Source organism: Oryx dammah, unplaced genomic scaffold, assembly GCF_014754425.2.
Source record: "Oryx dammah isolate SB20612 unplaced genomic scaffold, SCBI_Odam_1.1 HiC_scaffold_1, whole genome shotgun sequence".
Classification (NCBI taxonomy): Eukaryota; Metazoa; Chordata; class Mammalia; order Artiodactyla; family Bovidae; genus Oryx; species Oryx dammah.
In genome coordinates this window covers 95,252,871-95,266,557 of record NW_024070185.1, presented here as the reverse complement: position 1 = coordinate 95,266,557, position 13,687 = coordinate 95,252,871, and the positions used below count along the sequence as shown (strand labels likewise).

Below are 13,687 nucleotides of genomic sequence, written 5' to 3'. Positions count from 1 at the left end.
TTTACTGCCATCCACACTTTACAGATGAGGAAAAATCCAAAGATGTTCATTTCTTTTCTAAGGTTGCTGCTGCTGCTGCTTCTAAGGTTAAGATCAAACAAACGTCAGACCCGAACACAATACCATGTAGCAACTGGAAAAACTTACTGATAGGGAAAGATGTTGCTGACAGATATGACAACAGTCAAATAATACACAACAAATAATGATTGGGGGGCAATGTCAAGTTGTTTATATGTCAAGCTATAATATACTGTCAGGTTATTTTATGACTCTTATTCTTTTGTGTCATTTGTATTTCCTAACTTCTCTATACAGAAGTTTTTTTCCTTTCTCCCTGGGAGAAAAAAAAAAATCCAGATTATGGAAATTTAAACAGACATAAAAAGCATACTATTTTAGTCAGGGTTCAAAGTTTAGATACAAAGTTTGTTTGATCCACACAATAATCAAAATAAATACACGCATGAAGGAACTGTTATGAGCATACGCCCATGCAATTTCCTCGAGTCCAGCTCTTACCTGTCAGTCGATGTGGGGGTAGTGGCCACTGGTGTTTCCACGGGCCTCTCTGCAGGCTTCTCTTGTTTTGTTGCACTAGCAGGTGCAGGTTCGGAAGATGCTGTCGTTGATGCTGGAGTGACAGATGCAGGTGTGGGAGTGGGAGCCAAAGTGGGGGCAGGGGCTGGGGCCTGAGTAACAGCTGGTGCTGTGGAGGAACTAACTGTGGTAGTGGTGGCAGAATTTGATTGCTGAGTTGTAGCTGGTGCTGGTGTAGTCACTGCTTTAGGCTAAACACATTACAAAGCAAAATCACGCATTATGATAAAATACTAATTATTACCTGACCTCTGGATGCTATAAACAAATATAATAATACTAATACAAATTTTTAGATTGAAAACAGTTTTGTACGGTGACATAATGAGTGATCAACAGCAGCAATCTGAATCATTATTTATGTTACACATTCAAAGCTGATAAGAGCATATACATCAACGATCAGTCTCAATTAGTTCTAGCCAATGATTTCAGTCTTAGGATCATTATGAAAAAGAATCAAAAAAGCAAATATTTTAAAACATAAAGAATGTGTATATCCAAAATAAATAAATAAAAGAAACACATAATTCACCCCCCAAACTTCATAACTGAAGTTTCCTGGTTACAACTTTAAAGTATTTATAGTCATTTGAAAGCATTATGAAAATAACTTCCTTGAAATTAAAGCATAAACAGAAGTATGATTAATGAACATGCCAGATAATCTGCGGTATTTTAGAAGAGGGAAGAAAATCCCAATGTTGATCAGAAGCCAATGGGTTTAAGTACAAAGAGACTAACATTACTTCTGAAATGTATATATAGTTAAACAGAGGCCAAATAATGTTATAACTGCATGCTCAGCACTTTCTGAACTAAAATCAGAGCCATAAGTATTCCCACCAAGCAAAAAGCAGTTATATATGAGTAAAAATCATACTATATGAGTTTTATCTTTCTCCGAAGGCCTATCAATGCTCACGACCTACTTAGTTCATAACTTTCCTAAGTTAAAAAGGTAACTTATTTGCTGGAAGATGAGATTAAAATTCAACATAATTGCCCCAGGTATAAATCAACAAACTGTAAATGAGTGGATTTGTGTCTTATTCTAATTGAGCTAGTATAGAGTGTATTGGAAAAAATGTCTTGTGCAAGGTAGGGGGATGGAATGTAGCATCCCTCCTTTGCCTATATTAAGAGTCTTGAATTTGGCTCTGTAATTTTTATTGCCAACATAATTTCCTGCAAATTATTAATGTTCTATAACTCCAACTAGATAAGAATGTAATTTAAATGCATTATGCCCATTTACTATTTCCCTTAAGATCAATATACTGATTTTACATATATGTATGTTATATATAGTTATATAATATATATATTGTGATTAATATAATACTATAATATACCATGTCCTCAAGGTCTCTGTTGCTACAGCTTTTTAAACCTCACTCTAAATAGTACCAAACCTATCTGCTTTTCAAAGGTCCTCTGCTTAACTTTTGATATTAATAATTTTTTCTCTCTTCTTTGTAATAAGGGAATTTCTCACTGCTTCCAAAACGTTTAACTGTAGCAGTCTTCTTCCCCTTCTAAAAGCTGGCCTATGTAAAATAAGAATCTGCTTGGCTCAAAGCAGCTGTTTTTCAAACGCATGCACCTATTCTGAGACCCAGCCTGCTTGCTTAGTTATGTTCTTAACAGTCAAGGTTACCATAATACTAAAGGAAATAAGACCATAACAAATACATGCCCAAATGTCTGTGGCTACCAGACATACTATGTATGATAAAATTAAATAAGGGAATATTATTCAGCCCTCAAAAGGACAAATTCTGGCACATGCTACAATATAGACAAACCGTGAAGACATTTTATGAAGGAAAATATTAATAAAACAAGTCACAAAAGGAAAAATACTGTATGATTCCACTTATATGAGGTACAAAGTGTAGTCAAATACACAGAAAGAAAAGGTAACAGTGGTGTCAGGCTGGGGCACGGCATGGTATTTACTCTTTAATAGGTACAGAGTTTCAGTTTGGGAAAATGAAAAAAGGTTTCAGAATGGATGGTGGTGATGGCTACGTAACAGTGTGAATGTAGTTAATGCCAAGGAGCCACACACTTAAAAATAATTAAATCTGTACATTTTATGTTGTGCATTTTACCAGTTTTTGAAAAACTAGTTGAGACAAAAAGTTTCCTCATATGATTCTGTTCATCTGTATTTAAAGTTTAATATTTTTTAAATAATTAAGTGCTTAAATATATATAACAAAATATTTTAAAAATTAACCCCAATACATATGAAATGTTTAACTCTTTTTTGTTTCTTACTACAAAAGTGTGCAGTAATTAAAATTCATTTGTTCAACTCTTATTTTCTACTGCATATATTCCTTTGAGACTTAAAGTCTTTGACAAACTGGTTTTCAATTATTTACTTAAATTTAGTTTGGGTGCTACAAGCAACACTATTCTTAGATTACTAGGAGCTCAGAATTCAGATCATAATTCAATCTTAAAAATGAGCATCATAAGTACCACCACTCCTCTATCTGTCTTAACACTCTACTGCATATTTATCTCTCTTTCTGTCTTTCCCTTTTTCTAGTTTCTAAAAATCTATCTCATTGACTAAAAAATATCACTGAAATTTTTAGTCTACATGCCTTTTTGGCCTTGAGGCATTTGTTAGGTCTAGTATATCATTTAGCCAAGTCCTTTTAAGGTATTCTTAATAAAAACTATAAAATATGAAACATTCAAAGAATCACATTCTCTAATTGCATAATTTGTGATTTTACTAATTGAACAATACCTAATGATGTTTAACAGGACATTTCATATATCAACTGTTTCAACATATTTAAAATCATGCTCAAACTACAAATACATAAAACTATTAACTTTATGGTTGACTCAAAGTAAACTGTTAACATACTTAATAACTAATAAGTGCATGGCACTATGGATGTATATATACTGTTTTCACTTAAAAATTAAGTGTAAAGAAAGACTTGGGATCTTTTTCTTTAAACTCCCATGGATAAAGATATATACAAGAGGCTGAAACTTACTTTTGTCACCATAACTACCACGAAGTTTTTCTCATCAATTTTATATTCTTTTAGAGCAGTATCATCATTGAGGATTTTGCCTAGTACATTAAGAAAAAAACATATTATTAAAGGCACCATAAACTGTCTTACACTGAGGTTAAAACAATCATATACATTCATTTTATCAATTAAAACTTTCTGAAAGAAAAACATTAACCAACCTGCCAAAATAAACATAAATGGATACAAAATTAGTTAAGAAGACATGAGCATCTGACTAAAAAACAGCAAACACATACACTGTTTTGTAGATATCTGAATCCCAAGCACTTCTTAAAAATTATTTATAATAATAAAAAAAAAAGACTTGCTGGGTAAGGAGATATTAACTAGGTCCTGAGAAATGGGAGATCATGAAAACAAATAAAATTCAATTTTGAGATGCTCAAAGATACACCGCCAACCTGGCCTAGGAATAACCTATAAACCCTCTTGATGGAAGGAGAAAAGAACTTACTCCCACAAATACTGGATACCTGCAATACAGAAATGTTTCACTGCCATAAAAAGTTAAGATACTCATAATGACTTAGCAGACAGAAATGGCAAGATACAGAACTGAGTAAGCCACACGGACTATACAAGACTTCAGGCATGCAGAATGACAGACATAAGGTCAGGATTCCTACAGGCTGCCTTTTCCTTGAAATTAGTTTTCCATTTTTAAAGTTACTGAATTAAAAGCTGCAAGCATTAAGACAAAAGGGAACAGTCTCTCTGTCTGCATAGGAATGAAAAAAACAGCCAAGAGTAGGAACCAGAAATTCTAGTTTTATATCTGCCACCAACTACCCATGCCTCTTCAGGCTTCTGAATCCTCATCACAGGGCTGGTGTTTCTCTAAACTACTTCAGTTAAGAAAGTATGACAAAATAAACAGACAAGAATCCAGGGCTAAGTCAAGATCCATCTTACTGACATCCGCAATCTAACTGCTCAGTATTTCTTCTAAAGAACACAGAAAAGAATTTTCTCCACAAAATTCACCTATTAAGTCTATTTTTAACATACACTTTCCCAGTTACTAGTGAGGCTAGTTAATGTGCAACTTCCTATTCATATCCTTTGTTGCTTTTTAATTGGGTCATTCTTTTCCCTATTGATTTGTCAAGAGCTCTTCATATAATCTGAATAATCATCTTTTTTCTCATTTATTGTAGTGTCTTTTGACATAAGGTTTTCTATATTCTTCAGTCAATTTTGGTATTTTATTTAAAAACAGATAAACGTGTGGCTTCCCTGGTGGTCCAGTGGTTAAGAATCCACTTTTCAATGCAAGGGACACTGAGTCAATCCCTGGTCCCAGATGACGCGGCATGCCACGGAGCAGCTAAGCCTGCAAGCCACCCTACTGAGCCCAAGTGCTGGGACTACTGAAGGCCCTGTGCCTCCAGCCTATACTCCACAGCAAGAGAGGCCACTGCAGTGAGATGCCCACAGCCCACGGGGAACAGCAGCCCCTGCTCCCGACAACCGGAGGAAGCCCACGCACCACGATGAGACCTGCCATAGCCAAGAAATAAAGTAACATTTCAACAGGTTACAGAGGATGCTCAGTTTCATGGGAAAACTAAAGAAAACACACGCAGAACAATAAAATTGGACCCCTATCTTATACCACTCACAATGATTAACTTGAAATGGATCAAACCGTAAACATAAGGACTGTTACCATAAAACTTCTGAAAGAAAACGTAGGGAAGAAAGCCAGCAATTGTGGCTTTACCGACAATTTTTTGGGTATCACGAAGAAAGCACACACACCCAAAATTCAACAAATAGACTACATCAAACTCAAAAGCTTCTGCATAGCAAAATAAACAATTAACAAAATGAAAAGAATCTACAGAATGGGAGAAAAATTTCAAAAACCATGTGAGTTATGTGGCTAATATCCAAAATACATAAAGGACTCAATAACAAAAAACCCAAACAATCTGTTTAAAAACTGGCAGATTAAATATAAATCAACATTTCTCCAAAGAGGATCTGGAAATGGTCAAGAGACAGATGAAAAGATGCTCAACACTACTAAGCATCAGGGAAATGTAAATCAAAGCAAGATGCTAGCTTACATCTGTTAGAATAGCTTGATGAAGGAGACAAGAGGGGCTGGTGAGGTTATGGTGAAAAAACAATCTTTATACACTGTTGGTGGGAATGTAAATTGGTCCAACCACTACAGAGAATATGGAGGTTCCTTTAAAAATTAAACTAGATCCACCGTATGACCCATTGTGTATGAGTAACGTCTTTTTTATCCATTCATCCCTTGATGGCCATTTTGGATTGTTTCCATATCTTAGCTATTGTGAATAGTGCTGCTATAGACATGGGAGTGTGTATGTCTTGTCAAAATCCTATTTTCACTTCTTTGGGTATATACAATATTATATGACCACGAGAAAGACAGTAACTTCGTATCTGCAACATGAATGGACCCTGTGAACATTATGCTAAGCAAGGTAAGTTGAGCACAGTATAATATCACTTATATATGGAAATGTACGTGGAATTTAAAACTCTGAACTTAAAAAAAAGTTATTTTACCTTGGTGGTTACCAAGGGTTTGGGACATGGGGGAGATAAGAGTGATTGTGTTTAAGAGTACAAATTTGTAATGAGTATTAAATAAGCCATAGAGATCTAATGCACAGTATAATGAATACAGACAATAATATTGTTAATTCTGTAATGTGGTAAATATCACTACAACAGCAATCATATTACAATATGTATCAGAGTTAACGCTTTGTACACTTTACACTTAAACAATGTCATACAAAGTAATTCAATAACATTTTTTAATTCAAAAAACAAAGCAAAACAAATACAGCCAGTTACACAATGCTTATGAAAGAAAAAATTAACAAGCAAAACTAACATCACTGGATGGAGAAATACACAAAGCAAATGTGAAAAATAGAGGACTGAATATTAATAAAGTAACATTCAAATGACTGTTCATTCTCTGCTTTTATCTCTACAATGTTTCTGACAGAATCAATTTGTATATGCAACAATTCTTAAGATGGCAATTTCTAAAACTAAAAGAATATCACAGTACACATGAAAATGGCATGTTAATTTCAGTACTTAATTCATACCTGCATAAATTAACTTTTGACCTGCTACAGGAAAGGCATCTTTACCCTTTTCGGATTCAATCTTCTCTTTCAGTGCTTTCACCTATGGGAAAAATTTTAAAATATTTGAAAAAAAAAAAAAAAATCTAAACAAAGGAAGATCCAGAATCTGAACAAATGATGCAATATAAAAACTTTATACATATTATTGATTCCAAAAACTTAAAAGATCATGTCTTCATAATATTATGTAAAAAAATTCTATTGATAACCCATACTATTAGATACGGTTAAGTATAAACTGTTTTACCATCTGTTACAGATTTTTTTTCCTTAAAAGACTTTCTTAGCTGACTTTAAAAATCTACTCAAAATAAATGTTTCAAAAGCAGAAACTATGATTCTCATTATAAAGTTTATGGGTTTATTTCCCATAGGATAGGAAAGTAAAGAAAAGCTCTCTGATCTAAAAGGTTTAAGAAATAAGGTGGTCTTGTCTACAATGATAAAACGTAAGTTAAATGTGAATGTCAAAAAGCAAATTATTTACCTTAAAAGTGGCTAATGTTTCATTATAATCACTTGAGGGAGCTTGATAAAGACCAATTAAAACATAATTTCTGAGTGTGGGTCTGGACATCAATATTTTATAAAAGCTTCACAGCTGATTTCAAAGTCTGGCCAAGGTTGAGAGCCACTGTATTACTTAAATGATCTTGAACAAGTTGCTCAGTTTTTCTCAGCATCAGTCTCATCTATACAGAGGGACTGCAATGGATGATCTTTATGGTTTTTTTAAAATTACATGACAACAGGTTCATCATCAAGTACTCAGAAAACAAATGTAAACTATTTCCGAAGTAGGGTGGCATAGAAGTTAAAAAAAGAGACATTATAAAACTAAATTTCACTTCCTGCCCAAGAATCAAGGGGGAAAAATCTCATTTCTTTCAATTCCCAGAATACTTCTGAAAATTGTACAAGTTGATAGTTCTGAGCTTTACGTGGAAAATTGTCATGGATACAAAAGGGAGGGCTCCTCCCCAAACCACACTGTTGCTATTAATGTAAGTAGTAGCTGAAATCCAAACCCAGACCTTCTGACTCCAAGCTTTAGAGCAGAGTATTTTGCAAATGTCACATAAATCACCCTTGCTATACTTATCATCTTCCTGAAGTGGGTCAGTAACATCACTGCTATTCTGTTATTTCCCAAAGTGGAAACCCGTCACAAGAATCTCAACCACTAAATATATATATATGAGTATGAGAGGGAAAGTAGGGCAAACAACAACAAAACACCCCTCTAATCACTTCATTACTAAATAACACTGCTTCAAAGAAACCAAAACTGTGATTAAAGAATACTAAGAAATAACAATGAGAACTCTATATACATTAATACCTATATGATGTGATTTAAAAAGTAATCACAGAGTAACACTAAACGTTTATTACTGAACGAAAATTAACAAACTAAGCATGTAATCACTGCAGACGGTGACTGCAGCCATGAAATTAAGACACTCCTTGGAAGGAAAGTTATGACCAACGTAGACAGCATCTTAAAGAGCAGAGACATTACTTTGCCAACAAAGGTCTGTCTAGTCAAGGCTATGGTTTTTCCAGTGGTCATGAATGGATGTGAGAGTTGGACTGTAAAGAAAGCTGAGCGCCAAAGAATTGATGCTTTTGAAGTGTGGTGTTGGAGACGACTCTTGAGAGTCCCTTGGACTGCAAGGAGATCCAACCAGTCCATCCTAAAGGAGATCAGTCCTGGGTTTCATCGAAAGGACTGATGTTGAAGCTGAAACTCCAATACTTTGGCTAATACTGAGTCATTTGAAGAGACCCTGATGCTGGAAAAGATTGAGGGCAGGAGGAGAAGGGGACGATAGAGGATGAGATGGATGGATGGCATCACCGACTCACTGGACATGGGTTTGGGTGGACTCTGGGAGTTGGTGATGGACAGGGAGGCCTGGCATGCTGCGATTCATGGGGTCGCAAAGAGTTGGACATGACTGAGCGACTGAAGTGAACTGAACTGAAGCATGTAATTCAAACAAATAACAAGACACTTACCAAAAGGAAAATGCACATAAAACAAATTCAGAGAAATAGTAGAAAATGGTTCCCATAGCAATAGAAAAATGGACAAATGACAAGGCAGGCAATTCACAATTATACACCCAATAAAAAGAAAAGCTCAACCTCATTAATTACCAGAAGCACAAAGTTTAATGTCAGATTATCATTAATCCAATAACGGTCACACTGGAAAAGACTGTCTTGAATAATTTTTGGTGTTAAGTGTGAAGAGAAGGATATACTTTCAGAATGAGAGTATCAAATGATATAATGTTTTGTAGACAATATGCCAAAATGTCTCATGGGCAGAGGGTGTGTGGGAGGGTGCGTGTAGGTTCAACCTGGCAACACCACTTTGGGCCATGCATCAAAGAAAACAGGAGAGCTAGACTTTGGAGCCAGGTTCCCTGACCCGTCCACGCTTCTGGCATCACTCCTTTACCTCGACCCAATCATCTTCACTGCCAATCCACTTAAGTCACCTACTCACAGCCATTCAGAACACAGGTTCAATCTCATCATCCCCAAAATGCTCTTCAAAATTATAATAGTGCTTATCTCCTCCCATCAACTCTCTCAGTAACTGTTCACCACACCTGGTCTTGCATTCCATCCCAGCTCTGGTCCCCTGAGCCTCTCCTTTTGTTCCAGCTCTGTTCAGCTTAGACAATAATGCCACTGCTTCTGTCACCTCCTAACACCACACACTTGTCTTCCTACTGCTCCTGCCAGGCAAATTTCCACATATGGAGCAACACAACTGAATTTTCCAGTACTCAAAATTGATGTCAACCACTCTGTGGTGTCATACTCTTCTACGTTACTTAGCTAACAGATCTCACCTTTAATACCTAACCAGCTACCTAGCCACATTCACAGTCTTCTAAATGTTACTGAAGAAGAGGAAAGACATTCCCAATCCTTCTGTTCCCCTGGTTAGCCCTCTCTTCCATCCTCCACGACACTGCTGTTTCAAATCTGTACTCTCCTCTAAATCTGATTCCCAACCCTTGCCCCCTCCCCACAGATGACTACTTTCTACTTCATTCAAGACAGACAACACTCCAGGAGCTCACACTCTCAATTTGCTGTTTCCAAACTGACACATGGGTTTTTTTTTGCATCCAGATTCACCTAGATCTGTTTCTTCTCTACTAAATGAAAGGTATCCCTCTCTTCAAATCTAATTGCTGTTGTCCCTCCAGTACCTTGCAGGATTCGTTATGTTTCCTATCCCCTCATCCACTTTTATTTTCAACCTCTCCCTCAAGGCCAGTTCGTTTCCATTCACATTTGCACAGACCCAATTCTCTATCATCTTCAAAACAACCCCCTCCCCCAATCTGTCCCCTGCTAGTTACATTCTCCTCCCCTTAGTCTCAAGCAATTTTCAAAAAAGTTAACCACACATTGCTTTTACTTACTCACAACTGCATACTTCTTACTCAAGAGTGCAACACAATGAGGATAAATTGAAGCATGGACTTTGTTCTCACTTTGCTGCTTATTTTCTGCAGCAGCGCTACTCCTACAATGACAGTAAGGTGGCCCTCCCCAGTACCCCTAAATTTAGCAGCATCAGCACCTGACTCGTCTTAATCCTTCTCTATAGCATTTCTTGACCTCTCTGTCACAGCTGACAGCACTGACCCATTTCTCCCTTCCACACTGTCTTACTTTGGATTCCGTAACACTGAACTCCTCCAGGTTTCCTCCTACCTCTGTTCCCTCCATTCTGAAATCCCCTCCCTTGCCCAAACCTTTAAGGGTTACTCAAGGCTATGCTTTTGACCGAATTTTCTTTTACACACTCTTCCAGGATAATCTATCTCATCTACTTCTAGTTTTAAGAACCAACTGGATGTCACCTGTATCTCTAGCCCAGTTTTCCCTTGACCTTCAGTTTTGCATATCCAACTCTACTAGAAACCTTCACCAGATATCCCACAGGCATTTCAACCAGAATGTATTTGCTGAAGGATGGTTTCTAGACTACTTTAAGTCTTCTCTAACCCAATCAAGCTGAGCACCATTTTGAAACAGCTTACACTTCAGAAAAGCCTTCTTTTCAGTTGTCGTGAAGTAGGAAAAGGTAGCAACTCTTGCACGTGGCTTCTCCGGGAAGGTTATGTCCAGCAACCAATGTAGTTACAACTCCTCTAACACAGTCAACAAAAGAGTCCAAAATGCAGTACTTGAGTGCAACCTCAAAAACGACAGAGTGATCTTTGTTCATTTCCAAGGCAAAGTATTCAGTATCACAGTAATCCAAGTCTACGACCCAACCCCTAATGCTGAATAAGCAGAAGTGGAACAGTTCTATGAAGACCTACAAGACCTTCCAGAACTAACACCAAAAAAAGGTGTCCTTTTCATCACAGGGGACTGGAATGCAAAGTAGGAAGTCAAGAGATACCCAGAGTAACAGGCAAGTTTGGCACTGGAGTACAAAATGAAGCAGGGCAAAGGCTAACAGAGTTTTGCCCAGACAACGCAGTGGTCATAGCAAGCACCCTCTTCCAACAACACAAGAGACTACTCTACACATGGACATCACCAGATGGTCAATGTCAAAACCAGATGGATTATATTCCTTGCAATTGAAGATGGAGAAGCTCTATATAGTCAGCAAAAAACAAGATCAGGAGCTGACTGCCTCAGATCATGAACTCCTTATTGCAAAATTCAGACTTAGATTGAAGAAAGTAAGGAAAACCACTAGACTGTTCAGGTATAACCTAAATCAATTTCCTTACGATTATACAGTTGAAGTGACAGATTCAAGGGATTAGATGTGATAGACAGGGTGCCTGAAGAATTGTGGATGGAGGTTCGCAACATTGTACAGGAGGCTGTGATTAAAACCATCCCCAAGTAAAAGAAATTCAGAAGGCAAAACGTCTGAGGAGGCCTTACGAACAGCTGAGTAAAGAAGAGAGGCGAAAGGCAAAGGAGAAAAGGAAAGATATATCCATCTGAATGCAGAGTTCTAAAGAACAGCAAGGAGAGATAAGAAAACCTTCCGCAGTGATCAATGAAAAGAAATAGAGAACAGAATGGGAGAGACTTGAGAACTCGTCAAGAAAATTAGAGATACCAAGGGAACATTTCATGCAAAGATGGGCTCAATAAAGGACAGAAATGGTATGGACCTAACAGAAGCAGAAGATACTAATAAGAGGTGACAAGAATACACCGAAGAACTATACAAAAAAATCATCATGACCCAGATAATCATGATGGTGTGATCACTCACCTAGAGCCAGATATCCTGGAATGCAAAGTCATGTGGGCCTTAGGAAGCATCATTATGAACAAAGCCATCATTATGAACAAAGTGAAGGTGATGCAATTCCAGTTGAGCTATTTCAAATCCTAAAAGATGATGCTGTGAAAGTGCTGCACTCAATATGTCAGCAAATTTGGAAAACTCAGCAGTGGCCACAGGACTGGAAAAGGTCAGTTTTCATTCCAATCCCAAAGAAAGGCAATGACAAAGAATGCTCAAACTACCGCACAACTGCACTCATCTCACATGCTAGCAAAGTTATGCTCAAAATTCTCCAAGCCAGGCTTCAACAGTCCATGAACCATGAACTTCCAGATATTCAAGCTGTATTTAGAAAAGGCAGAGGAACCAGAGATCAAGTTGCCAACATCTATCAGATCATAAAAAAAGCAAAAGAATTCCAGAAAAACATCTACTTCTGCTTCACTGACTACACTAAAGCCTTTGACTGTGTGGATCACAACAAAATGTGGAAAATTCTTCAAGAGATGGGAATAGCAGACCACCTGACCTGCCTCCTGAGAAATCTGTATGCAGGTCAAGAAGCAACAGTTAGAACTGGACATGGAACAACAGACTGGTTCCAAACAGGAAAAGAAGTACGGCAAGGCTGTATATTGTCACTCTGCTTATTTCACTGATATGCAGAGTACGTCGTACAAAATGTTGGGTTGGATGAAGTACAAGTGGAATCAAGATTGTCAGGAGAAATATCAATAACCTCAGATATGCAGGCTATACCACTCTTATGGCAGAAAGTGAAGAGGAAATAAGGAGCCTCTTGATGAAAGTGAAAGACGAAGAGTGAAAAAGCTGGCTTAAAAGTCAACATTCAAAAAACTAAGATCATGGCATCCAGTCCCATCACTTCATGGCAAATAGATGGGGAGACAATGGGAACAGTGAGAGACTGTATTGTCTTGGGCTCCAAAATCACTGCAGATGGTGACTGCAGCCATGAAATTAATAGACACTTGCTCCTTCAAAGAAAAGGTATGATCAACCTAGACAGAATATTAAAAAGCAGAGACATTACTTTGCCAGCAAAGGTCCATCTAGTCAAAGCTATGGTTTTTCCAACAGTCACGTATGAATGTGAAAGTTGGACCATAAAGAAAGCTGAGTGCCGAAGAATTGATGCTTTTGAACTGTGGTGTTGGAAAAGACTCTTGAGAGTCCCCTGGACTGCAAAGAGAGCAAACCAGTCTGTCCTAAAAGAAAGCAGTCCTGAATATTCATTGGAAGGAGTGATGCTGAAATTGAAGCTCCAATACTTTGGCCACCTGATGCAAAGAACTGACTCACTGGGAAAGACCCTGATGCTGGGAAAGACTGAAGGCAGGAGGAGAAGGGGACGACACAGGATGAGATGGTTGGATGGCATCACCGACTCAATGGACATGAGTTTGAGCAAGCTCTGGGAGTTAGTGAAGGACAGGAAAGCCTGGCATGCTGCAGTTCATGGGGTCATAAAGAGTAAGACATGACTGAAAGACTGCGAACTGAACTGTGCTGAGCCCCGTGTCAATGCTTCCAATAAAAGGATGGGC

At 37.4% G+C, this 13,687-nt stretch overlaps 1 protein-coding gene across 1 annotated transcript in view; it reads right to left on the bottom strand.

The window, feature by feature from the left end:
• Window positions 1-13,687, bottom strand: part of RAD23B (RAD23 homolog B, nucleotide excision repair protein) — a 43,398-nt gene that overhangs the window by 18,660 nt on the left and 11,051 nt on the right. The window contains exons 2-4 of the mRNA XM_040239901.1: window positions 6,779-6,860; window positions 3,630-3,709; window positions 523-791 (exon numbers count right to left, since the gene is read on the bottom strand). Of these exons, the coding sequence (XP_040095835.1) occupies window positions 523-791; window positions 3,630-3,709; window positions 6,779-6,860 (431 nt within the window). The remainder of the gene's footprint in view (window positions 1-522; window positions 792-3,629; window positions 3,710-6,778; window positions 6,861-13,687) is intronic.